This window comes from Emydura macquarii, unplaced genomic scaffold (assembly GCF_026122565.2).
Source record: "Emydura macquarii macquarii isolate MOO-44397 ecotype Brisbane River unplaced genomic scaffold, CSIRO-AGI_Emac_v2 contig_1363, whole genome shotgun sequence".
Classification (NCBI taxonomy): domain Eukaryota; kingdom Metazoa; phylum Chordata; order Testudines; family Chelidae; genus Emydura; species Emydura macquarii.
This window is the reverse complement of record NW_027131500.1, coordinates 11,186,673-11,213,016: the sequence shown is the minus strand read 5'-3', so window position 1 is coordinate 11,213,016 and position 26,344 is coordinate 11,186,673. Positions and strand designations below refer to the sequence as shown.

General features: G+C 41.4%; 1 protein-coding gene across 4 annotated transcripts in view; it reads right to left on the bottom strand.

Annotated features, from left to right (window-relative positions):
* The window catches only part of SH3RF1 (SH3 domain containing ring finger 1), a 152,873-nt gene that overhangs the window by 33,148 nt on the left and 93,381 nt on the right, over positions 1-26,344 (bottom strand). For all 4 annotated transcript variants that reach the window (XM_067551754.1, XM_067551755.1, XM_067551757.1 and 1 more), the window contains exons 3-6: positions 17,473-17,748; positions 15,989-16,084; positions 7,434-7,736; positions 6,312-6,422 (exon numbers count right to left, since the gene is read on the bottom strand). In XM_067551754.1, the coding sequence (XP_067407855.1) occupies positions 6,312-6,422; positions 7,434-7,736; positions 15,989-16,084; positions 17,473-17,748 (786 nt within the window). The remainder of the gene's footprint in view (positions 1-6,311; positions 6,423-7,433; positions 7,737-15,988; positions 16,085-17,472; positions 17,749-26,344) is intronic.

The window sequence follows — 26,344 nt, the reverse complement described above, 5'->3', positions numbered from 1 at the left end:
CCCACAATATTCCCACAGTGGGAACCTTTCCCTGCTACAGTGAAAGGCTCTGGTAGTAGGGAGGCAGTGGGGAAAGGCTCCAGTCCCTGTTGCAAGGGCCTTTAACTGCTACCTATAGCTATACAATAGTCCCTGTACTCTGTAAGCATTGAAAGCCTAGGGGGCTATGTTGGGATTGGCTCTGGAGTGTATACATGGGCCTCATTGTTTCCTTGTACTCCCCTTTCTGTCTCCATCTGCTGTTTTTCATCTTATACTTCGATGGCAAGCCCTGTGAGGCAGGGACTGACTCTTTGTTCCTTGTTTGTGCAGTGCCTAGTACAATGGGACCCTGGGTCCATGAATATATAATAAATAATAATAATAATAAAATGTAAACTAGCATTTAAAAGTACAGGACTCTCTTATGTCTATTGCATATGAGAGAGGTCAACTAGAAGTCCCTGGAAACTCATCCTGAAAATATGCAGCATATATTTACACACAATACACAGGCACCACCAGATTACAGTTAGAATATTTTCAAAAATGTGTATCTTTCTTGGAGATGTACTTATATGAATATATGTCATAAAGAGGCTATTTATTTTTTAAAGTACAGTCCCCCACAACATTCTATTCTGTTCTATTCAGTTTCTTATGCTGTCCTCACCACATCTAGTTCTATAGGGATAAAACCTGCAGTGAGCTGCAGCCCAATTAAACTTCATAAGACTTGGCAAGTACTTAAAAATCTAAACAAAATACCTGATTGACTGTAGACAACAAATGCTCCATAAATTGCTCTGCTTGAACTTAATAAATTAGATCCAAATGCTTTAGCCAAGTTTTCAGAAATTCTGGCATTCAGCCATCTCTTGGAGATACTGAGAGACAAATCTGCCTCTATTTCAAGCCAAGTTTGACAGTTCCTATATTCAATATTTCACACAAAAGAGCACAAAAATAAGTGAGGTAGTAAAAACCTTTTATGCTGGTTAAAAAGGATTTTTTTTTTTTTTTTGCTTAATGAAATCCAAAAGGGAGAAAAAATAGAGCTTTCTGTGACTGCATAATCACTTTCCAGCCACAGAATACACTCCTGATTGTAGAAAACAGCATTTTAAAAAAACCTCTACCATAAATGGAAGGGTTTTGAATTTTAAAAAGTACCACACACCTTGCTCTGTTGCAAAAAGGCAAAACGATGTGCTATTTTATTAATGCACGTTAAAAATTCCTTATAGGCATCCCTCTATGCTCAAGGCACTCTTAAATAATATTAAAATTCAGATATAAGAAACCTGCTTCTCCACCTCTATCAGATGAAGACCAATAATCAGCTTAAACATCAAAAAATTACAAAAAAGACATAATAGTGCAATAATAACAATATGTCTTATCATCCTTTGATTATCACCTCCCACAACGTCTGGAAAAACATGTGCCTTGCATCGTGCCCAGAAGGTTAATTAACTTAGTTTAGGAATTTTGTTAGACCTGAGCCTATGAACCTGAACTATTAACAAAAGCCACACTGATATAATCCCTCATCACTTCTTGAGCAGGTCCTCAAGGAATCCATTTTGAAGCACTTGGAAGAGAGGATAGTGATCAGGAACAGTCAGCATGGATTCACCAAGATCATCGGGCTCAACGGGTAGTGATCAATTTCTCAGTGTCTAGTTGGCTACTGATAACAAGCTAAGTGCCCCAGGGGACAGTGCTGGGGTCAGTTTTGTTCAACATCTTCATTAATGATCTGGAGGGTGGGGTGGATTGCACCCTCAGTAAGTTTGCAGATGACACTAACTTGGGAGGAGTGGTAGATACCCTGGAGGATAGGGATAGAATACAGAGTGACCTAGACAAATTGGAGGATTGGGCCAAAAAAATCTGATGAGATTCAACAAGGACAAGTGCAGAGACCTGCACTTAGGATGAAAGAATCCCATGCACTGCTACAGACTGGGGACTGATTGGCTAGACAGCAGTTCTGTAGAGAAGGACCTGGAGGTTACAGTGGACAAGAAGTTAGATATGAGTCAACAGTGCCAGGGTTAGTCTCACATTGCCAAGAAGGCTAATGGCTTATTGGGCTGCATTAGTAAGAATGTTGCCAGCAGATCAATGGAAGTGATTATTCCCCTCTATTCGGCACTGATGAGACCACATTTGGAGTATTGTGTCCCACTACAGAAAGGACGTGGACAAATTGGAAAGAGTCCAGCGGAGGGCAACAAAAATGATTAGGAGGTTGGAGCACATAACTTATGAGGAGAGGCTGAGGGAACTAGGCTTGTTTAGTTTGCAGAAGAGAAGAGTGAGGGGAGGATTTGATAGCAGCCTTTAACTACCTGAAAGGGGGTTCCAGTGAGGATGGAGCTAGGCTGTTCTCAGTGGTAGTAGGTGACAGAACTAGGAGCAATGGTGTCAAGTTGCGGTAGGGAAGGTCTAGGTTGGATATTAGGAAAAACCTTTTCACTAGGAGGGTGGTGAAGCACTGTAATGGGTTACCTAGGGAGCTGGTGGAATCTCCATACTTAGAAGTTTTTAAGGCCAGACTTGACAAAGCCCTAGCTGGGATGATTTAGTTGGGCTTCGTCCTGCTTTGAGCAGGGGTTGGACTAGATGACTTCCTGAGGTCCCTTCAACCCTAATCTTCTATGATTCTGAATGTTTCCCCCAGCCTACCAAAATTATCTTCTTTTTATGAAGACTAAATATCAGACAGCTAGCCTCTTATTTATGCAGATTTATTTCTACCATTGAATCAGCTGGTTTGACCACCCACTAACCCAAAAAAGAAAAAAAGAAAAAAAAAAAGAAGGGAGTTGTGTCCATGACCAGGATGGAATCCTGCAGTACCTCCTTTGGGCTGACAAATAACCCCTGACTTTCCTCGGAATCCTCCTACTATTTACTGCAAACTTGTTAACATCACTTCATGTTCAGCAGTATCAAAAGGCATCAGCATAGACACTGTTGGATAGGAGATCATTGCTCAAAACCTCCACTGTAGTTTCAGTCTTATACCAGAATCTAAAGGCAGAATGATCATGAGGCAACCAATCTGATGGTGTTACATTACATTTCTCTTCCTCTGCTACTTCTGAATGCAATTATCTTACTCTACTAGAGCAAATTACCTCCTCCTTCAGAACCCCTTTTAACCATCTGCATTTTCCATGAAATCTTTCAGTGAAAATCATGCCTAGTATCTTTCTACCATTAGAACTTATATCATACAAATTATACCTAAATTATTATTATTATTTTGTTGCTGTTAGTATGAAGAGAGAGAACTCCTGTTGAATTATCATCTGATGTACAACTATTTTTAAATCATATTCTGAATTTCTTTAAGAAGCAGTGAAATTATAGGTCTTGTAAATATAAAATTAAATTTTGTCCATGGAATACAAGATTTCAGCCCTAAGTCCATAAATTTCACATCTCACAGAACTTTTGGCTTTGGTCAAAACAGCATCCACAACTGAAGTATTACAAAAGAAATAAGAATATCAGTCCTGACATTCTTTGGATCATCATACGTGTGTATTACCTTCCAAGACAGGAGAATGCAACCACTCAATCATAGCATGGCTTTAAATATAAGCACAACTACAAGATCCACAGGATCCTTAGCTCCAGGAACTCTCTCAGATTTGTCCTGGAGCCAGTGCTCTCCTGTTCAAGCAAGAGGGCTCATTATACCATCCCTAGAAAATAAGAGTGGCTCTTATCTTGTAGGGGGATGGAACAAGACAGTAACTTTTTCTCCATTACTCCCCACAGATAGATACATTGGACACAGATAGGTACATAGGACAGATACATTGTTTCAGAGATTCTTTAGAGATAGACACTCTTGTTACTTAGAGGGGTTGGTTGGGACTTCCTGTTCTGACTCTTCAGTTCCGCTTTCTTTTTCTCTTCAGCTCAGTTTGTTGTAACATAAAAAGAGCTGTGCTACATGAACTAAACCTTGTGCCATCTTTGGGTTAGTCCATAGATAAAATAATAGCCACCACCTTTAAGTAACATAGCAGAGCTGCGGAAACACCATTCTGAAATTACTGGGTTTTTTACGGTCATCACATACGATAAGCAGAAACACCAATCAAAATGTAGCAAAAGTTTTGGTATTAAATACTGGTGTGTCCAGATTCCCAAGCAATTTCCATAGTATTCAGAATCAAAGAGGAAAGTTAAAGTGAGAGCCTTAAAAACTGAATAATCAATGAGATAGTTCCCACTTCTAAATATAAAGAAAGAAATTAAGCCAGCAATGGTTAACAGGTATGTATGTCAAGAACCAACTATACCTATTATTGATGTTAATACTATCCAAGATACCAGGGAGGGTACTTCCAGACTCATCATTCCAGAGATGCATAAACATTTACAGATTCAAAATTCTACCTTATGCCACTCCAATACAGCCATCTGGAACTGTTAGGGTGTGTTTAGCATACATTACAAATAAGACAGGAGGATACGAGGCAGGAGAGAAAGGGGAATTTTAAAAGAACTATTTTGCACTCCGTGACCGAAGGCTGCTTCGTCTGAAGAAGTATCTAACATCATCTACAGTAAAAGAAAATAAGGACCACAAGATTGCAGTTTGTGTACACAGAGAAACAAAACTGCCAGCTCACAGTTTCTTCTTACTGAAAATAAGGCAACAAGAAAAAGTACATTAAGAGTCAACAGACTTTGGTACATAAAGCCCAAGGGTTCAAAGGCAGATGGCAGAGAATAAATTCAGATTCCCTGCAGGAATTATATGCCTAATCAGAGGCCTAATCAGGAACCTGGTCAAAAATAACTAGAGGTGTGAACCAATGATGTTTAACCCCTCCTGGGTTACATTTACTGCTGTCGTTTAATTCTTATGGGTATTGATGGAAGAGCCTTTGTGAAGGCTTTTTGAAGAAACTTCAATGCAACCAAAGAAACAGGGTAGTTTTAATGGCTTTCACCAACAGCGAAATAAAGTGACTTGCATGTTTGGCAACAAACATGGAGCTACTGGATCTCATAGAATAAAGAAGAGTACTAGTTACCACAAAGGAAAAAACCTTAGGAAAGAACTCTTACAAGTTTCTTGAAATCACAGTGTTGAATCACAGACTTTTTTGAGATTGGGTACCCAAGCCGGAAACAAGACCTTCTAGTGGACATCTGCAACTCCTCATCTTGCATGGCACAGATTATGATATTGACTGCCTGTCCAGTTCTTATAGATACCATTGTGAAGGAGAGACAGAGAAGAACAAGAAGCCCAAATATTAGGCATGTGCAGGAGTAGCTTGCAAGGAGTGCAAACAGGTGCAATAGTAAGGACAGCTTGGAATTAAAAAAGATGCTAACATCTAAGAAGAGATACCAATATCTGGATCTGGAATTCTCTCCTGGCAGAATTGCTCTGCAGCACTGACTGCACAGTGATTTAAATTCTTTGTTAAATATTTTGCCTCAGAAGATATTTTTTTTTTCTTTTGATAAGAGAGAAAGCTAGAAATAATGTGCAAATTTTTAACAGAGAGGGTAATTAACCATTGGAGCAATTTACAATGGGGCTGATGGATTCACCATCACTGGAAATTTTAAAATCAAGATTGGATGTTTTTCTAAGAGATATACTCCAGTTCAACCACACCTATTGGATTTGAAAAAGGAATTAATTTAGGAAAGTTCTATAGCCTGTGTTATGTAGGAGCTCAGACTAAATGATTAGAATTGTCCCTTTCGGCCTTAAAAACTATGTATCTGTGAAAACAGAAGAGCCAATAGACTTTCCTGCAAATAAGACTGTAGTATTTGATATTCAGGGAGGGCAGACAGGATAATCAAAATAAGCTCATCTGATTTATAAATGGAAGACACAGTTTCAGCAGATGGTTCAGGGACTCTTCCTTGATTGTTCTGAGTACTGAATGCAGGAGGGACAAAAATCAAGAAGCTAAGGATTGGAGGAAGTTGCTCTTCGAGAAACATTTCTTGCCCCCTTTTCTTAATTTACCTGTTTTCTGACTCATGTTCAGTAAAAATTTTGTTCTCTTGGAAAGGAGCAGGAGTGTACTTCTTGTACTTACTCCACCGAAAGGCAGAGCAAGACTGGGGAATGAAAGGCATAGGATGCTGCACAGGGTCTTTAGTGCCAAATTTTTGCCATAGTTCAATGTGTGCTATTAACTATTACAGATGTAATCACATCAAACAACCCAAAAGTTTCAAACTAATTTACCAGAATCGCAGAAAGGAAAATGACAATGGAGACAAAAAGAGATGCACAAGGAGCCTAAGTTTTGTCAAATGCTACTTACGCCAAGAGCAGCTTGGTAGGTGACTTCTGATGGGAAGGTAAATGAAGGCCCAGTTGTAACTGGGCTGCTAGGGGGTGGGGTCACAATTAGCCCTGCGGTACTGATATGAACCTGTCAAAAGAAGATTGATGTCAATTTTAGGTAGTTCCTGAAAGAATATATTGTCATGGTAGATTGGTGCACTTTATGATTAATGTACTACCAGCACTCTACTGGGAATACCACCATCAGCAACTTTAGCGTGTTACTTTGACTTTCTTATAGTAATTTACATAAAATATTTGTATTAGATGAGACTGCTCATTTTTCAGGCAGCATAGACAGAAACGATCTTTCAGAAACATTGGGAGATATACATGCAACTAACTGGGTGAAAAACACTATGCTTATGTTTATTTTTCTCTAAATATTAGAGAACAAATGAGTTTAAATATAAAACATTTAATTAGTCTGTCAAATTTATGTGAAATCCTCTCAGTATTTTATAGCTTTCATTAATATCCCCCCACAACTGTCAACTTTACAAGTCCTATAATACAAAAGAGTCTTCATCAAACACAGTAGTGTAATTAAAATGTTAGATGAACACTCAAGGTTTTTAAAAAATAAAATCAGATATAATCTAAGGCTCTTCCTTACCAGTGTCAGAAATGACACCAGAGATTATTCAATGTCCTGGAGTTTCTGAAGTCAAATTATTTTTTACCATGTATGCTGTTTGTTAATTTTCAGTATTTTATTCAATTTAGACAACAAATATTAAACTGACTAGTCTAGTTTCTGATTTCCATATATGATAATAAATCTGTTGAGGGTTTTCTTTTAACTTTTTAAAATTTTATTTAAAGCACTTCAAAATAATGCTTAAACTGAAAAATCTTTAAATGAACTCAAAATCACTTATATCACAGTAGATTTTCTAAAATTCCTCCCCTCCCACCCCCAACCTTAAATTTGGGACTTAAACAAGTGGAAAACGCTCCTTTACATTTAATTTATTACATATGTTTATTCTGAAAGGATCAGGAGCCTTAATTATGACGAAATGCTTTAGAATATTCAACATAATGCAGAAAATGCTTTGTATTTAATTTCATGTTATAGTTATTTCAAGTAGCTTACCTGAGAAGGTGCACTGCAGGAGAGGCCTGTCAGTTCACTTATACGGGCGGCTGCCGTAGGGTTACTGGAGCTGATAAGGACAGGAGGACTAATTTCCATCGAGTGGCGGTTCTGAGAAGACTGTGAGGACTTGTTGGACATGGTAAGGGAGGTAAAGGAGTGCCGTTTTTTGGTGTTCTTCTTTGTATCAGTGTGCTTTTGGAGTGAATTGTTGTGAGCTGCCCCAGAGGAACCTTCTCCAGAGTCTATGGAAGAACCTGAGGGCTTATCCAACTCCAGCAGCTGCTTGGCTGCCATGTTAAACTGCAAAACAACCAACACATTAAGAAATGATTTTAGAAATCTTTAAAGGTAAGAAAAGAATTAGTAGTTGGTTGGATAGAGGAAACACTTCAAGATTGAAACCTATGGAATTCAGAACTCTGTGATGTACTGACTCACTCTGTAACTATTCCAGAGGGGTAGCCGTGTTAGTCTGTATACAGCAAAAACAACGAGAGTCCTGTAGCACCGTAAAGACGAACAAATTTCTATGGGAGTAAGCTTTTGTGGGCTGCAACCCACTTCGTCAGATGCATCAGACAAAGTTGGTTGCAGCCCACGAAAGCTTATGCCCGCAGAAACTTGTTCGTCTTTAAGGTGCCACAGGACTCTCGTTGTTTTTACTCTGTAACTAGATGCCCTATAGGTATCTCTCACTATAACCTAAGTAAGTCTGAAACCTAAGTGAAGTTTGACATGATTCTGGTGAATGTTCATTCCACAGTAAGTCTTTTGAGCTTTTCCACTGAAGTGCCTGACACAGCCTGAAGACCCAATGCACTTGTGGTCACTTCTGCTAATGCACTTCAGAACTCTTGCATGCTTGACTAGTAGCAGCAGTAATAAAAGTAACAGACTGTTTTAACTTATACATAATGAGCTTTTCATAAATATTTTATCCATGATGACAAATTACACTATATTAAGTAGGCAACTAAATCCGGTCTCTGAAATAAAGAAATAAAGAATCCTAGGCATTACCACTAGATGTAAGGAAAAAAAATTGGGAGGGCAAGAGTTTATTCTTCATAAAACCATGTTATTAATTTCCAGGAAATTCTATTTATAGCTTAAAACTGTTGTAAGAAACAGTGTAGAGAGTCACATTCATTCGTGAGCTGAAGTACATCACTGCAAGTAGACTGCAAGTGCTTCTTTAAACATATTAATCCACATTAATAATAAGCATTATTATTATGGAAAATTCTTTGTAATACATTACAGGGGAGAAAACATTTTTTCATGACAAACTATCAAGAGGAAAGTATGGTATTACTTACTGTGGAGTCACTGCTTTTGCACCTCAGAATAGTCTTTTACCTTAGCCAGTTTCCTTGGAGTTATAAGACTTCTGCTATGTTCAGGGGAAGTTTAAAAAATTCTTTATTGTACCGAAATCTCACTATATAACTATTGTATTATTTGTATTCTGGCAGTCCCCACACTGAGCTAGCCACCAAAAGAAGCTATCCCATGCCCTGAACAGTTTACAATCCAAGAAGGTAAGTAGTATACAAAAGGTGGGAAACCGGGATAAAACATAGTCAAAATAGTGTGTGCATGCACATGTGTATACAAACATGCCTCCATGCATACATATACAGACTTCATTTAAAAAAAATTAACTGTCCCCAACTGCTTTCTATTTTAGCCAGTGATAGTTGGCAAATTTCACGTAGACTTCACAGTACAAATGGGTCTTCAACTGAAATTTGAGGGATCGGTTCAGGGAGGAAACTCCACGCCAGTGGGAGTGTGTAGAAGAAAGCACGTGTGTGGGAGAAACAGACAAATGGGGGTAAAGGCTGCAGTAGTGGAGGATCAACATAAAATCAGACAAAAGCAGATAGGCAGGAAAGGGCAGAATTGTGGAATGCCTGGAAGGCAAGGACAAAAGGTTTGAACTTAATGTAGTAGAAAGGAGGAGTGTCAGTGGAGGCATTCAAAGGATGGGATGACACAGTCAGAGCAATGGTCCCAAAGATGATTTTAGCATTGGTGGAGAATGGAATAAAGAAGAGCAATATGGGTGTCAGAGAAGGCATGTGATTAAACAACATAGTGGTAAATATTGCCAAGACCTGTGTTTACTACAACTTCCCGTTGCTACCACTGGCAGTGAGTTATATCTTTCAAAGACTGTTAGGCCAAAAATAATCCAGTGCAGTTCTTGTTCCATTTCAGAAAGAGCCTAACCATAATGGTTATACATACAACTCTACCAATGAATTTGCAAAACCTGCTACTTATTTAGTATTGAGATTCAACATTTTATAAAAAGACTAAAAACATGCTTTTAAGAAGCTAAGGGAAACATTTTATACTCATTTATTACAGAGCTTTAAGTTGATACTACCAGATATGACGGCTGGAGGACACAAAGCAAGCAAAATAATGTTATGAAGTAGCGGAGGAAAATTGCTCTGCTACTCAAATTCTCATGGTCCTATCCATGGATAAGTAGCTGCATACTGTGAGAATTAGACACACTGAAGAATTTGTACCATATTCATTTTATTCTTCCATTTCAGATTAAAATTCTTCACACCATTCATAAGAATACGCACATCCTAGCAAAACATGTTTTACGTAATGGCAATGACAGTTTACCTTACCATCCATTTCTATTCCCGTCTGCAATTTATGTAATAAAGATTTTGTTCCCAGATGACTCAGAATACAGAAAGAAAACCAATACTTCATTTACAAATGAGTGAATGGATTATCCAAGGATCTCCAAAACCACTTCTAAAAGCAAACTCAGGTTCCATTGTTCCACTTAATTATGTTTGTTTACTTTCTAAAACTAATAGAGCCTGCAGGATCTGCTTCCGCTATATAGATGGAACCTCAATTTAGAGAAAAATTTTGGCATGTTTATGGGATTAATCCAAGATTAGTCAAGCATAAGGAATCTGCTGAACTCTCTTAGACAGGGAAACAAACACAAAAGACCGGCATATAAGCTTAACAGTGGCTGCTTATTGGCCTTTCCTTAAAAACAATCTATAGACTGCAAGTTGCGGCACGTAGCTGCTCACTTCTTCTTTGGGATAGGAAAGGGTGAACTTATCAAGTTTGCTCTCTTGTGTACCTGGGCTGCAGCCACATCACAGAATCATTGAAGCATATACCACCATTGCTAACTGTAAGGCACAAGAAAGTAAACTGTACCACATTTATGTTCCATTCATTAGTTCCCCCTTCTCAACCTCAACTACCTGCCATCTAGCAGCACCCACAGCCCAACTTCATCCTGAACTACCGATGGGCACACTTGAACTCTGACCAGAATTTACTGGTTATATGTTCATGTGTTTTCATTATTAATATAGAATTGGTATGGCTTTCCTAAATTACACTGTAGGTAGTACTGTAAGGGGTTTTGTATAAGGGTGAGTATATAAGTAAATCTGGTGTCCAATTGCAAATGATGACTACAAGATGTGGTTTTCAATAATGCTTAGGAAAGTTTTATGAATTAGTGATATACATTTGTTCTAAATTTTGTATTCATTTTAATGTAGAAATTACAGAACTGAAGACATTCAACATATAGGCTATATTGAATTTATTGCCCTTTAACCTTTTCTGGCATGAACAATTAGCCAAGCTAAATCTGATCTCAGTACTTACATTCAACATTAGGCTGGAGCGAAGTCTCTCACGGACAAGGGTCCTTGATTGTCAAATTCCCAAACAGGCTACTTTAAGGGCACACTTCAAGACCCATTTATTTCACTTGGCTTATCTATTTTGGTGGCTTTCTTTTCAATGTGAATGTAAAAGAAGGTTGTTTAAAATTAATACTTTAAATAAATTTGACATGAACCAGAGTATGATTTTTCCATGAAGAACATAAAGTGCTCTTTTTGAAAGTAATGAAAACATTCACTTTTGCATAATCTTCCATTGTAGATTCCAGGCTGACAAGACAAGTGAAGGCAAGTTTATATAAAACGTTTCATGAGACTGTTCTTGATTTATTATTACTACAAGAGACTCTGATTTTTTCCTCCAACACTATAATTAAGACTACTTTTGTCTAATGGTGATCGACAGCAAGTTTAGTCTAATAAATGCAAGATTTTGAAAGTGCTGAATCAGGAATTCAACCTCCCTAATGAAACACGTTTTGATTATTTTTTTCACGTTCTTTTTTGATTGTTTGGGGTGGGGACAGAAAGAAGAGGGCTAATAAGGAACATGACTGATTTGGTATGTAAATCTTGAGTTCTCATTGACTAAACTCACAAACTGAGGGATGGATGCAATGCTACAAACTTATACTAACTTCTTAAAATTCTACCAAAATGAACATTTTACTTGTATAGTCAATACTTGTATGTTTTGTGCATTTGGTATAGATTCACTTTCAACAAATGTATCAAACAGGTCCACTGTCGGTGTCCCGCATTGTTGGAATATGCCATAGAAAACCACCTAATCTGTTTCCCATTCTTGGTTGTGTGGGAATCTGTGGCTGAGACTGTCTGCCATCATGTTGTGTATTCCCAGCAGATAGGCCACTGATATGATGACATTGCGGGAAATACACCAGTTCCATAGTTTTAGTGCTTCCGCACACAGGGAGGGTGACCTGATGCCTCCTTGTCAATTTTTGTAATATATGCAGGTCATATTGTCCATCATGACTTTTGTGTGCATGTCTGCGGGAGGAAGTGAGCACACACATTTCTGACCACTCTGAGTTCGAGCAGGTTGATGTGAAGGCATGTCTCAGATGGTGACCATTTGCCCAGCACTGTGAAACTGTTGAGATTCATGCCTCATCCTATGAGGGATACATCGCTGGTAAGAAATAATGATGGGGAAGGCTGAACAAAGAGGATTCCTGTACAGATGTTTACTGGGTCTTTCCTCCAGTCCAAGGATTGCTTGACCTTGCTGGGCATTGACAGTAGGTTGTTTATGTTGCTGCTGTTCGGTCTATAAACCGAATCAAACCATGCTTGGAGGCATCTCATGTAGTCTGGCATAAGCCATAACCAATGTGCCAGCAGCCATATGCCCCAGGAGCTGGAGGCAGTGTCTGACCAAGATTTGGGGGCTGAAATGCACTGTCTCTAACAGTGGTGGTATGAGTTACTCGCTGGGCTTTGGCGAAGGAACATGCTCTGAGAAGGCAATTGTCAAGTTAACGATAAATCCTGATGCCCTGAAAGAGTCAGTGGGCTGTCACTATCAAGGGGATCTTGGAGAATATTCTGGAGGCCAGTAAGAGACCAAAAAGGAGTACTCGGTACTGGTATTGGTCTTGGCTTAGTGTAAAACTGAGGTAATGTCTGTGAATCGGTATAACTGAAATGTGGAAGAATGCATCTCAAAGGTCGAGAACCAAACTCCTTTCGCTAATGCTAAAATAATCAGGGATAGTGTAACCATCTTGAACTTCTGAATCTTGATAAATTAGTTGAGTGCTCTGAGGTCTAGTATGTTTCTCCAACTCTTTTTTCTTGGTATCAGGAAGTAACAAGAGTAGACGCCTTTGTCTCTCAGATGTGTGGGCACTGGCTCTATAGCGCCTATGTTGAGGAAATGGTTTATCTCCTGATGTATCAGGCTCTCTCAAGAAGGGACCCTGAAAAGGGATGGGGAAGGGTGTTTGGGAGGGGCAAGGGAGGTACCCCCAAATGGGGCTGGTGAAAAAACTAATTTTTTTTTTTTTTTAATAAGGCAATGGCCAAATAATATGTAAACGAAGTAATGAAAGATAAGGGACTTCAAAAGAAGCTAAAAATTAGCAATTCTAAAAGAGTTAAGATCTGCAAATGGACAACTAAAGCTCCTACTATAGTCAGGGGTGGTTGAGAAGGAGCAGAGGAGGGTTTGCCTGTGGGCTAGCCTCATGGCAGAGCGCAAGGGGTCAGCACATGTGTGGGCTGAATGGATACTATTACTAAATGTGCAAGGAAGTAGTTTAGTTGTTTTAAATGTGCAGTAAAAGAGGAATCTGATTTTAGTGGTCACCACATGTAGCAATTATTAAGCTACACTGTACAAATCTTACTTTTTTATTTTAATTTTTTTGGTGCAAGCTTCAGATTGGAAATGATTTCTTTGGTTTCCTTCTATATTTTTAGAAACAAGAAAGAATTTCAGTGAGATCTATCTACAGCTAAAAATGTAACAGCTTGGGTGAGAGCCAACTAAACTAATTATAACATGACTGGACACCCACAGTTCTCAGAATTAAATCACTATTTGCTTTTATATCATAAATTTAATTTTGCAAAATTACTCAGACATAAATGATCCAAAAGAGTGGAGCAGAGTGGCCCAAATTGAACCATGTAACAACCATGTCTTCTAATACAGTTACAGGTGAAACCTTGGCTCCATTATAGTCAATAGGAGCTTTGCCATTGACTTCAGTGGAGCTAGGATGTCACCCTATGTCTGTACAATACCAAACAAACCAATGGTGTTCATATAAATAAAAACAACAGAAATACCACTGTAGCACAAACTACATTCAAACACTGTTCATAAAGCTGTGTACAAATAAAACCATTCTTATTTCTCCAGAAAAGGATTTTGATTCAACGTACATCCTTTATTGTGAAAGATGTCAATGATCTGGAGGTTTTGGTATCATAATCACTAAAGCAAGTGTCCCAAAAATATGTATATATGTTACAGATATCACTGTCTTCAAAGAGGCTGTTATACTTCTAATGCTGAAGTTTAATATAATTTTGTTTGTATCAGTTACCTAAATCTTTTAAAGTGATGTGGGATTTGTTATATAATCCAAGAAAAACGATAATTCAAGGTGAAGGCTGACAGCTTTCCACACATCACACTGCTCCTCATTATACCATATATTTTGGATCAATTTATGCTGTAAATATGCCATAGGCCAAAACCTGCAAGACCCTGAACATCTTCTGTCATATGTTCAGCATCCTCAACTCCCATCTGACTTTAGTTTGCTTACTATGTAACAGTAATAATAATAAATAAAACTCTCTCACAGAGAGTATCAGAGTACTTTGCAACAGTTAAAATATAAGAAACAATTAAAACATCATAAAACAAATATTATGAAAACACAAGAGGCAACTTCTTTTTAAAAAAAAGAGGGTAGGGCAAGGGAATGGTTAATACAAGGGTCAAAAAATGCAATCAGCATAGAAAACACCTCTGAAAAAGAGAAGTTTTCAATTACTTATGTAAGTTAGATAAGGGATGGGTGGAAGTGGACACCCAGGGACAGCAAATTCCACATGCTAAAGGCTATCACAAAGATTTTGTCACCTACTGATCTGAGTGTGATGGTAGAAGTCGGCTTGTGTTAGAGAAGAGACACCCACTTTGCCAAGGCTTATGGATATCTCTTGAATACAGACAGATGGACTTCCCAATAGAGTCAGGTTAAAATACAGTCCTCTACTTTATTAGAAGCAAAGGCTGAGAACATATCAAAAGCAAATGTCGGGGAGAATACAAGTACTCAAATGTGATAAGTTTATTAGCTGTGGCCAAGATTCATACCTGTGTTTCATACAAGTATTTCATACCCAGAGCAGAAAAACTGGATGAAGGTATTGCGTGCAAGACCATTGTCTGAGACTCAGGAGACCTGGGCTCAGTTCCCAGCTGAGTCACAGACTTCCTTTGTCAACTTGGGCACATGGTTTAACCTCTCTCATTTCCCCATCTGTAATATGGGGATAACTTTTTTTTTCTCCCACCCTCTGTCTTGTCTATGTAGACTGTAAGGGCTTCACTGCAAGGAATATATTCTACCATGTGCATATACTGTGCTTAGCACAATGGGGCCTTAAAATCAGTTGAGGCCTACAGGCACTTCTGCAATACAAACAATCATAATTACACCAGTGCTCCAGAGCCTGCACTGGTTGCATGTTAATTTTTGGGTAGAATTTGCCTTATGAAGTCCTAACTGGTTTGGGCCTATGTACCCAAAAGACCACCTTTCTTATCACATTTGCAATCAAAGACAGTCAAGTTATCATTTCCCTGGTCTGAAAAAGAGATTTCAGGCTGTTTAACATAAAGGGTGCTCAACTTTGAAATTCATTCTGTTTGGTCCACAATAGCCTAAATTTGCTCACTTTCAGTGATGCTCATCTACTTTGGTGCGGTGGGCATTAGAGAGAAAGGGAAGCTTATTTTTTAACTGACTCATTCATGGTTTCTATTTTGTGGGCAAGTATTGATTGGAAAAGACCAGGCGCCTCCCAGGATACACGAGAAGGCAAAGTCCCTGCCTCAAAGGGTTTAAAATGTAATATTAAATATGATATAATGTACAAAGGCAACAAACAGTAGGGAGAGAAAAGAGTGAGGATGAATATTTTTTGCACAAGCAATTTTATAAGGTTACTCAGTTTACTCATGTACATATCTTGGATAAATTTTATATGTTTTAGAATGATTATGTTTAGGGTTGTAGAAAGACTAAATAAATTGAAATAAGTACTTCACTTATAAGGCCTATTATAGGATGGCACTACTTTACTCACCTCAACATACGAAATGGGAAATATTCCTATCTTGTCAGCCAGCATTCCTTCAGCCCAGTTTTCATCCACTCGGCGAATCACAGTCAGCACATCGTCCTGTACAAACATGCAGTAATTATGTCTCCCAGCTCTAATTAAGCTATTCATTTAATTTCCCTCCACCACACAAGCATCGTCAGACAAAGGAGTACATTAAGGAGAATTCCACAGCAGGAGTTTCACAATGTGAACCTGCAGTTTTTGGAATTAAAATAATTTCCAGTAATGCTTCCTCATCTTGGTCAAGTCCTGCAGAGCAGCCCAAGAACTAATCTCAGTTAGTTATTTGGGCATTTCCTGAGCAATAGATTGCTTGCTGTGCCAACTCTAATGTATTCCATCAGTCCTTTTTTGAGTCTCAGCATTAGAATGAATTGATTCTCAAACTCTTCTTCTCAGCTAATTTATTGTACTCTGTTTTAGCTGTTGCTTTTCTATTCATGTGAGAACATTAGCGAATTTGGAAAACATAACTCACATCATCTCAGTTAAAATACAGACTTTTAGTTTTAAGCATGGTTGAAAGGAAGGTATTTCCTTTTCATTAAACACTTCTTAAAAATCAAAGCTGCAATGAAATATAGTAACTAAGGCTGATCATCCTGAAGAACACTAACATTTTATTCAGTAAAAGCTGTTATCTGTTCACATGTAGTTGCATGGGTCTGGTAAGATGGAGAACTGAAAATTTAAGGCCTCTTGCTTTTATAATTTCAGGTGTCCTTTTCATTTTTAATAGCTGACGGCTGTAAAGAAATCTAACTTGTTCACCTGTTTGATCTTGTAACATGTTTCTGTGCAGTCTAGCAAAGTTAACATACTATAAACTTTTAGACAACTGAAAAAAACAGCTCCAAGCTATGGTTGTGTCTTTTAAGAGTACTCTTCATAATCTTAATATTCCTATTAAAACTTCACATCATTTCATGCCTTGTGAGACAGAAAATTAACTCAAATAGGAACAAAACAAAAGGAACTGACTCTTTTCCAAAAGGCAATTTTTATTCTTATGTAGTGACACAAAGCTCACAGTTGGTATTAAAAATATCCTGGATTAAATGAAAACTTGAAAATTAGTATGAACTCTGACAACTAAAAGTAAGTGAAAGTTTCCTTTGAAGATGGAATGCTTTAAATTCACAATTCAGACTTTCTCTTAAATTCAGAATGCATATTAAAGCAGTTAAGAAAACTGCACTCTCAATTTCAATGGTGAAATCCTCAGAGGGGAACAGTGTGCGTAGTTTAGGGGAGGAAAGGAAGTGGTATATATTAAAGAAATGCCCTGTGAACATATATATCCTTGGTTTGTTATACATGTCAGAGCTATAGAAGAATGTAAGGCAAGACTTTTAGAACAGCAACAATATAAGAGTCTTCTAAGTTAATAATTATTCAAAGGAAATCCTTTCTTTTTTCAAAATGTTATTTCTGCATGTTTTTACCTTTGAAAATGGTAAACAATCTTTGTCTGCTTCCTTGTCTTTCACTTCAAAGTCATAAAGTGCTTTGCACTGAGGCGGAGGTTGAGGTAAAGGTTTAATAATCTGAACAAAGTTGGTAGGAAAAAAGCCATGGACACCATTGACTTCTCCATGGTACCAATTTTCATCCACTTGCCGACGTAAGATGATGATGTCGCCCTTACTGAATTTAAGATCTCCAGGTTCTTTTCCATCATAGGTATACAATGCTTTGGCACATGGTAACTGAGGCATACCCTAAAGAAGAAAAATACTAAAATTAGTATTGCATCTGTAAATAGGTGGTCATAATGCTTTCCAAACCTTTGAAAAATATTTTGAGATTGATGGATGAAAAAATTATATAATAAAGTGCACTTTATTATTATCTACAATGAAACCAGGATCAAATTTTACACTACTGATTCTAACAGAATTTCAATATACTAAGTCAAACAGCAAATGTTTAAGCTTAATGAGTTTGAAGGAAAATATACAAATATCCTTCACCAAAAAGTGTGGTTAATATACAAATAATTTTTGTTGTTGCAAGAATTCAGCACGAAGGCAGCTTGCAGAGAAACAGTGAGTCATTAACAGCCAGCACTTTGAATAGTAGAAATAATCATAATTTTTCCAAGATTATAAGAAACATAATTTTACAAAATATATAAAGCAAGTATTTTTGTTTGCAGACAGCTAATATGGATCTGTCCAGCACTAAAGCAGAACACTTAATATTAGATTTGTTACCCTGCAGCTGGATTTTTTCTTCTTCTCATGGATGAATTCACACAACAATTACGACTTTGATATGTATTCATTTTCTCTTTGATAACACACAAAACATTCATTCTATATAACATTAAGAATTTTTAAACGTATGTTTTTATAACATGACACTTTTTTCGGTGCAAAATCCACTAGAACAGACAAAATCACAAATATAAAAGCTCAGTATAATAAATAATAATAAATAGCATAAGTCTGATATTTCTGACTTAACTGTATTTCTGCATAACTGGGATAATGCAAAAAAATGTGGAATGTCTGCATAGACTTACCTGAAAACTCCGTCATTAACTTAATAACAACCTTCCCCACTCAAGTCACTCCAAAATCTTTTTGAATTTCATAGAATCATAGAAATGCAGGGTTATAGGAGACCTTGAGAGGTCATCTAATCCATTCCACCATGCTCAGGGAGGACCACATACACCTAGACCATCCCTGACAGGTGTTTGTTAACCTTTTCTTAAAAACCTCCAATGATGGGGATACCACATCCTTTGTTGGTAACCTACTCCAGAGCTTAAAAAATTATTACTAACCTTCCGTAATTGTTGTTCCTTGAGATGGGTTGCTCATGTCCATTCCATGTCAGGTGTGTGTGTGTGTGTGCACTAAACGCACCAGTGCCAGAGATTTCACCCTCAGTGATATCCATAGGGCCGGCTTTAGTGCTCTCTGCAGTGGCACGCGTATGTGCCAGCCCCCACGCGCCTCAGTTCCTTCTTGCCAGAACTCTGACAGAGAAGAAGGAGGGTGGGTCATGGAATGGACACGAGCAACACATTTCAAAGAACAACAGTTACAGAAAGTTGGTAATAATTTTTTCTTCTTTGATTGCTTCCTCATGTCCATTCCATGTCAGGTGACTCACAAGCAGTACCTCTGGATATGGGCCAGGAGTTCACAGAGGTGCCGACTGCAATACCACTCTGCCAAAGCCTGAATCATCCTGGGCCTGTTGTGTGATGGCACAGTGGGACGTAGAGACGTGAACAGAAGACCAAGTCATGGCCCTGCAAATGTCTGGTATTGGAACCTGGCTAAGAAAACCACTGACGAAGCCTGTACTCCTGTCGAATGGGCTGTCAGAGTAGCAGGAGGTGCGACCTTTGCCTGCTCGTGACAAGTTTGGATGCAGGTGGTGATCCAGGAGGAAATCCTCTGTGATGAGACTGGGAAGCCCTTCTTTCATTCAGCGATCAAGAAGAGCTGCTTGGATTTTTGGAAGGGCTTAGTTCTTTCAATGTAGAAAGCCAGCACTCACCTGACGTCCAAGGTGTGCAGGCAACTCTCTTCATTAGAGCTGTGAGGCTTTGGAAAAAAGACTGGTAGGAAGATGTCCTGGTTGACATGAATACCTGCGATACCACCTTCGTTAAAAATGTGGGATGAGGGCACAACTGAACTTTATCTTTATAAAACACAGTATAGGGGTTTCCCATGTTAGAGCCGTGATTTCGGAGACTTGCCTTGCTGATATAATTGCCACAAGAAAGGCAACTTTCCACAACAAGAGAAGCAGCAAATAGGATGCCGTGGGCTCAAAGGGAGGCCCAGTGAGTCTGGACAAAACTAGATTGAGGTCCCATGTTGGGAGTGGGTCATTGACCTGTGGAAAGAGCCTTTCCAAGCCTTTCAGGAATCTGGCCATCATCCCATGGGAGAAGACTGATCTGCCCTGGATATGCAGAGGAAGGCTGAGATGGCCACCAGGTGTACTCTTATTGATGATAATGCTAGGCCTTGATACTTCAAGTGGAGTAAGTACTCCAGAATGGAGTGTAATGGTACCTGGGTCGGGAAGAGGTTTCATTCCACCATCCAGCAGGAGAAACATTTCCACTTCGGTTTTCTACTTTCCAGCAGGACTTTCTGAACCTGAGTGGAGCAAGCCTGCTTCTCAGGACTTAACCATGCAGCATCCAAGCCATCAGATGTAAGAAGGCAAGACCTGGATGTAACAGCTGACCATGGTCCTGTGAATTCAAGTCCAGATGATCCAAGAGTGTCTAAGGGGCTGCCACCACCAGGTCTAGCAACATGTCGAACAAGTGTTGACGGGGCTATACCGGAGTGATCATTATGACCTGCACTTTGTCCCTCTTGATTATGAGGACTTTGTGGATGAGAGGGATCAGTGGAAAGGCATACAGCAGGCCTCTCAACCACTGTAGGAGGAATGCATCAGGAAGCAAGTTGCTGTTGGGTCTTTGCAGGGAACAGAAATGGTGACATTTCCTATTCTGTTTAGTTGTGAATAGGTCCACCTGAGGATTTCCCCATCTCTGGAAGATAACCTTGACTACTCCAGGTGCAGGGACCACTCATGGCGAGAAGAGAAGGAACTGATGAGGTAATCTGCCAATGTGTTCTTGACCCCTAGGAGGAGTGAGGCTTTGAGGTGGATCACATGTTCCACACAGAAGTCCCACAGATGGAGGGCCTCTTGGCAGAGGACTGAGGATCTCGCTCTCCCTTGCTTGTTGCCATAATACATTAATGCTGTACTGTCTGTCAACACCTGTTCTACCTTTCCCGATATGGGGAAGGAACACTTCACAGGCTAGACAGACTGCCCTGAGCCATCTGATATTTATGTGTATTGTCAGCTTCTCTGCGGACCAGAGGCCTTGGCTTTTGAGGAAGCCGAGGGGGGCTCCCCACCTTAGGTCGAGGCATCTGATACCAAGGACAGTGTCAGGAAGGAGGCCGCAAAGGGAACCCCTCTTGCTATGTGGGTACCCCTCTTGCTATGTGCCCAATGAGGCAAGTACTTGAGGCGGGATCATAAAGATCATGTCCAGGCTGTGTCCTGTTAGATTGAGGGCGGCGTATCAGGATCCAGGGAGTGGATGATGGAGACCAGGAAGAACATACGGAACCTCAGCTTCTTGAGATATTTGTTGAGGTGACATGCCGACTTCATCTCCAACTCTTTAGTGCACTGGTAGTTGCAGTGCCCCGGTACTGGGGAGCAGTGCTGGGACTCTGTCGAGTGGTGCCGAGCATCTAAGGATCAACAATGGTACTCTGGCAACTGGTAGCGGTGCTCCAGAGACCGACACCATGGCTCCGAGGACTGGTGCCAGGACCTTGACAACTTACGTTGAGGCTCTGGGAATCAGTATGAAACCTCCGGTGAGCGGTACCAGGAGTCTGGCTGCCGGAAGCGGTGCTCCGGGAACCAGTGATGGAGTCCTTGTGAACGCTGCCAGGGCGTCAGTGAGCGATGAGAGGTTGAACATTGGTGTTGAGGCATCAGGAATTGGTGCAGGGACCCCTATTGTGAGCTCGTCCCTGGACCCACTCTTGGCGCCAAGGTCTATTCTTCTGTTACTGGAAGTAACAGCAAGTCCTTGGTCACTTGAAAGTCCTTGGGCATGATGGCACCAGAATCAGAGGTGGGTCTTGTGGAGGACTGGGAGCTCTAATAGGTGAGGCCATAGCCAACCCAAGTTCCAGGGAAGATGAGCAGCCCAGCGTGGGTCTCAACTCCTCCCCCACTCCGTTTGTCCTTCATAAGGAGTGTCCTTTTCCAGAGTGCAGCTTTTTGGGCACAGGGGATGGTGACTGGTCCTGGGATGAACTTGGTGCCAGTGGTCACTTTGAGTAGATGCCAATCTACTGGGCATGGAGTCTGGATGGCCAGGCTCAGAGTCTGGTCTGAGAGCAGACTCCATGAGGAGTGCTTTCAACCTGATGTCCCGGTCCCTTTTAGTGCAGGGCCTGAAGTTTCTGCAGATCCTGCATTAATCTCAAAAGTGGGTCTCACCCAGGCACTTTAAGCAACTCTGGTGAGGATCGTTTATGGGCATGGGCTTCTTACATGAAGCACATGGTTTGAAGCTCATGGACCGGGGCATGCCCCATCCCTGGAGCTATGTCCACATGGGACTAACTACAACTACATCTAACTACCAACTCTAACTAATTAAACTCATCTAACAAACTATGTACACTAAATCTACAGATGAGACCACTGATAGAAGGCTTGCTGAGGCAAGGATGTTCTGGCACCATCACTGGCGGTAAGAAGGAACTTGGAGGTGCGGGGGTGAGGAGACCAGCAGCACCCTTATACCGGCACATACGCGTGCCACTGAGAGAAAAATCTCTGGCATCGGTACATGTGGTGCACACACACATCTGACATGGAATGGTAGCACTCGAAGAAGAACTACTCTTATATATACTTCAAAAGCTTTTTCTAATATCTAACCTAAATCTCCCTTATGCAAATTAAGTCCATTACTTCTTGTCCTACTTTCAATAGAACTGGATAACTATTGATCACCATCCTCTCTATAACAGCCCTTAACATATCTGAACTCTGTTAGCAGGTTCCCCCAGTCTTCTTTTCTCAAGGTTAAACATGCCCAGTTTTTTTTTTTTTTTAATCTTTCCTTATAGGTCAGGTTTTTTCCAACTTTTCCATTGTTGTTGCTCTCCTCTGGACCCTTTCCAACTTGTCCACATCCTATTTAGAGTGTGGAGCCCAAAACTGGACACAGTATTCTAGTTGAGGCCTCACCAATGCTCAGAGTATGGAACAATTATTTTCCCATGTCTTATATATGGCAATCATGTTAATTTGCCCCAGAATTATATTAGCTTTTTTCACATTGTTGACTCATACTCAATTTGTGATTCAGTATACCCTCAGATACTTTTTTGCAGTACTACTGCTTAGCCAGTTATTCCCCATTTTGTAGTTGCACATTTGATTTTTCCTTCCTAAGTGTAGCACTTTGCACTTGTCTTTAATGAATTTCAGACAGGTTCTCCAATTTATCAAGATCATTTTTAATTCTAATCCTGTCCTCCAAAGTGCTTGCAACTCCTCCCAGCTTGCTGTCGTCTGGAAATTTTATAAAACAAGGTTACTTATCAGTAACTGATGTTCTTCGAGACGTGTTGCTCATGTCCATTCCACTATAGGTGAGTGCACGCCTCTGTTCCTGGAACTTTTTTCCCTTTAGCAGATCCTGTAGGGCCGGCTCCTGTGCCCCCTGGAGCCCCACAAACATGCCGCGGTATCTGAGGCACTGCCAGTCCTATGCCCCCTCAGTCCCGTCTTTCTGCCAAATCCGGCAGCGGGGACGGGAGGAGGGTTGTGGAATGGACATGAACAACACATCTCGAAGAACATCAGTTACTGGTAAGTAACCTTGTTTTCTTCTTCGAGTGCTTGCTCATACCCATTGTACTATAGATGACTAACAAGCAATACCTTGGAGGTGGGTAGGAGTTACCGGTAAGCTGCCCTCAGCACAGCTCTGCCGAATCCCGCATCCTCTCTCGCCTGCTGAACGATGGCGTAGTGGGAAGTGAAGGTATGCACCAATGACCAGGTGGCAGCTTTGCAGATGTCCTGCAGGGCCACTTTCTCCAGGAAGGCTGTAGACGAGGCTTGAGCTCTGGTTGAGTGCACTGTGATGGTTCCTGAATAAGCGGCACCCTTGCCTGCTTGTAGAAGAACTTGATGCAAGATGTAATCCACGAGGAGATGCGCTGGGCGGACACAGGTGAGTCTTTCATCTGGTCAGCCACTGCGAAGAAGAGCTGCATCGATTTCCGGAATAGCTTTCTACGCTTGACATAGAAGGCAGGGCTCGTCTCAGATCCAGCGAATGCCATCTCCTCTCCTCCTCCGAACCGTGAGGTTTGGGAAAAAACATGGGGAGAAAAATAACTTGATTACAATGAAATTGGGAAACCACCTTGGGTAGGAAGGCTGGATGCAGCCTCAACTGCACCTTATCCTTACAGAATACTGTATAAGGGGGCTCTGAGGTCAAGGCCCTAATCTCGGAGACCCTCCTAGCTGAGGTAATGGCCACCAGGAAGGCTACCTTCCATGAAAGCATGAGCAGAGGGCATGAAGCCATGGGTTAAAAGGGGAGGCCCCATAAGTCTCGAGAGGACAAAGTTGAGATCCCAGGGAAGCACCGGGTCACAGACCTGTGGATAAAGCCTCTCCACCCTCTTGAGGAACCTGACCGACATGGGATGGGAGAACAGGGATCTCTCCTCCAGTGACTGATGGAAGGCCGAAATGGCCGCCAGGTGAACCTTCAGTGAGGCCAGCGCCAGACACTAGAGCTTTAGCTGAAGCAGGTACACCAGGATCGCCTGTACAAGTGAAAGGCTGGGCGGGATGCCCCAGGACTCCGCCCACAAGGTAAACCATTTCCACTTAGCCCGGTACACGACCTGTGTGGAAGGTTTCCTACTACCAAACAGGAGTTGTTGGACCTGCATCGAGCAGGCTCTCTCTCCCTCCATCAGCCACAGAGCCTCCAGGCCGTGAGGTGCAGGGAGTCCAGGTCCGGGTTCAACAGGTGACCATGGTCCTGGAAGAGAAGGTCGTGTCGCTTCAGGAGTTCCAGGGGATCGATCCAGGGGCAATCGAAAGTTCCAGCAGCATGCTGAACCAGTGCTGTCTCAGCCAGGCTGGAGCGATGAATATAACGTCCGCCCTCCTGTCCCTCTTTATTTTCAGCAGGACCTTGGGCAAGAGTGGAATGGGTGGGAGCAGGTACATGAGGGTCCCCATCCAGTCGATAAAGAAGCGTCGGAAATCAACCCAGTTTTGTGACCCCGGAGCAAGCAGAACCTTGGGCACTTCATGTTCCAGGTCGACACAAATAGGTCCAGTTGGGGAACATCCCACTTCTGGAAGATCATAGCCACCACCTCTAGGTGCAATGACCAGTCGTGGTGGGGTAGAAACGACCTGCTGAGGTGATCCGCCTCGTCGTTCCTTACTCCAGGGAGGTGAGAGGCAGTTAAGTGGAAATCATGCCTCATGGCAAGGTCCCACAGACAGGTAGCTTCCTTGCAGAGGGCCAAGGAGCGCGCCCCCCCTGCCTTTTTACGTAAAACATGGCTGCGGTGTTATTCGTCAGCACCTGCACCATTCTGCCTGTCAGGAATTGGAGGAATACCTTGCATGCTAGGCAAATGACCCTCAGCATCTTCACGTTGATGTGCAGGAGCCTCTCCTCCCCCGACCAGAGCCCCTGAGTGCCTAAGTTGGCGCTGATGTGGGCTCTCCATCCTACATCCGAAGTGTCAGAAATTAGGGTGACCAATGGAACCAGCTCCCTGAACGGGACACCCTTCATCACTGCCCTGGGAGTCCACCACCAGTTTAGGGAGGCTAGGACGGGTGAGGGAACTGTGACCACTCGGTGCAATGGGTGTCTGCTCAGCACATATACTGAGGCCAACCATGCCTAGAGTGGTCTGAGCCTCAGGTGAACTAGTCTCACTATGTACATATAGGCCGCCATGTGGCCTAACAGCTGTAGGCAGTGCCTGGCTGTTGTCGTGGGGCATCGGTGCAGCTGGGAGATGATAGAGACCATCGCCTTGAAACGTGGTTGAGCCAGGAAGGCGCTGGCCTGGGAAGCGTCTAGGATGGCCCCAATGAATTCTATGCATTGCACTGGGGTTAGTGTGAACATCTGCTCGTTTATGAGCAGTCCCAGCCTGCTGTATGTGGAGCAAGTGAGGGTCACGCTCTCGTGCACTTGGGACATGGATCTGCCCCTGATCAGCCAATCGTCCAGGTACGGAAAAATTTGCACACCCTTTCGTCTCAGGTGGGCAGCCACTACCGCCATGCACTTGGTGAACACCCTTGGAGCCAAAGACAGGCCAAAGGGCAGGGCTGTGAACTGGTAGTGGGAGCCAGACACCATGAAACGGAGAAAATGCCTGTGGCAGTGGGAAGATAAACACATGAAAGTATGCATCCCTGAGGTCGAGGGCGGTATACCAGTCTCCTGGATCCAGGGAAGGGATTATGCAGGCTAGGGAGATCATGTGAAACCTGAGTCTTTTGACATATTTGTTTAGATGACGCAGGTCTAATTTGCGTCTCAGACCCCGCTTCGCCTTGGGGATGAGGAAGTACCTCAAATAGAATCCCTTCCGCCTTGCGGGACCATTTCCACTGCTCCTATGTTGAGGAAGGTGTCCACTTCCTGCAAGAGGAGTTGCTCACGAGAGGGGTCCCTGAAGAGGGATGGAGGGGGAGGGTTGTTGGGGGGGTAGA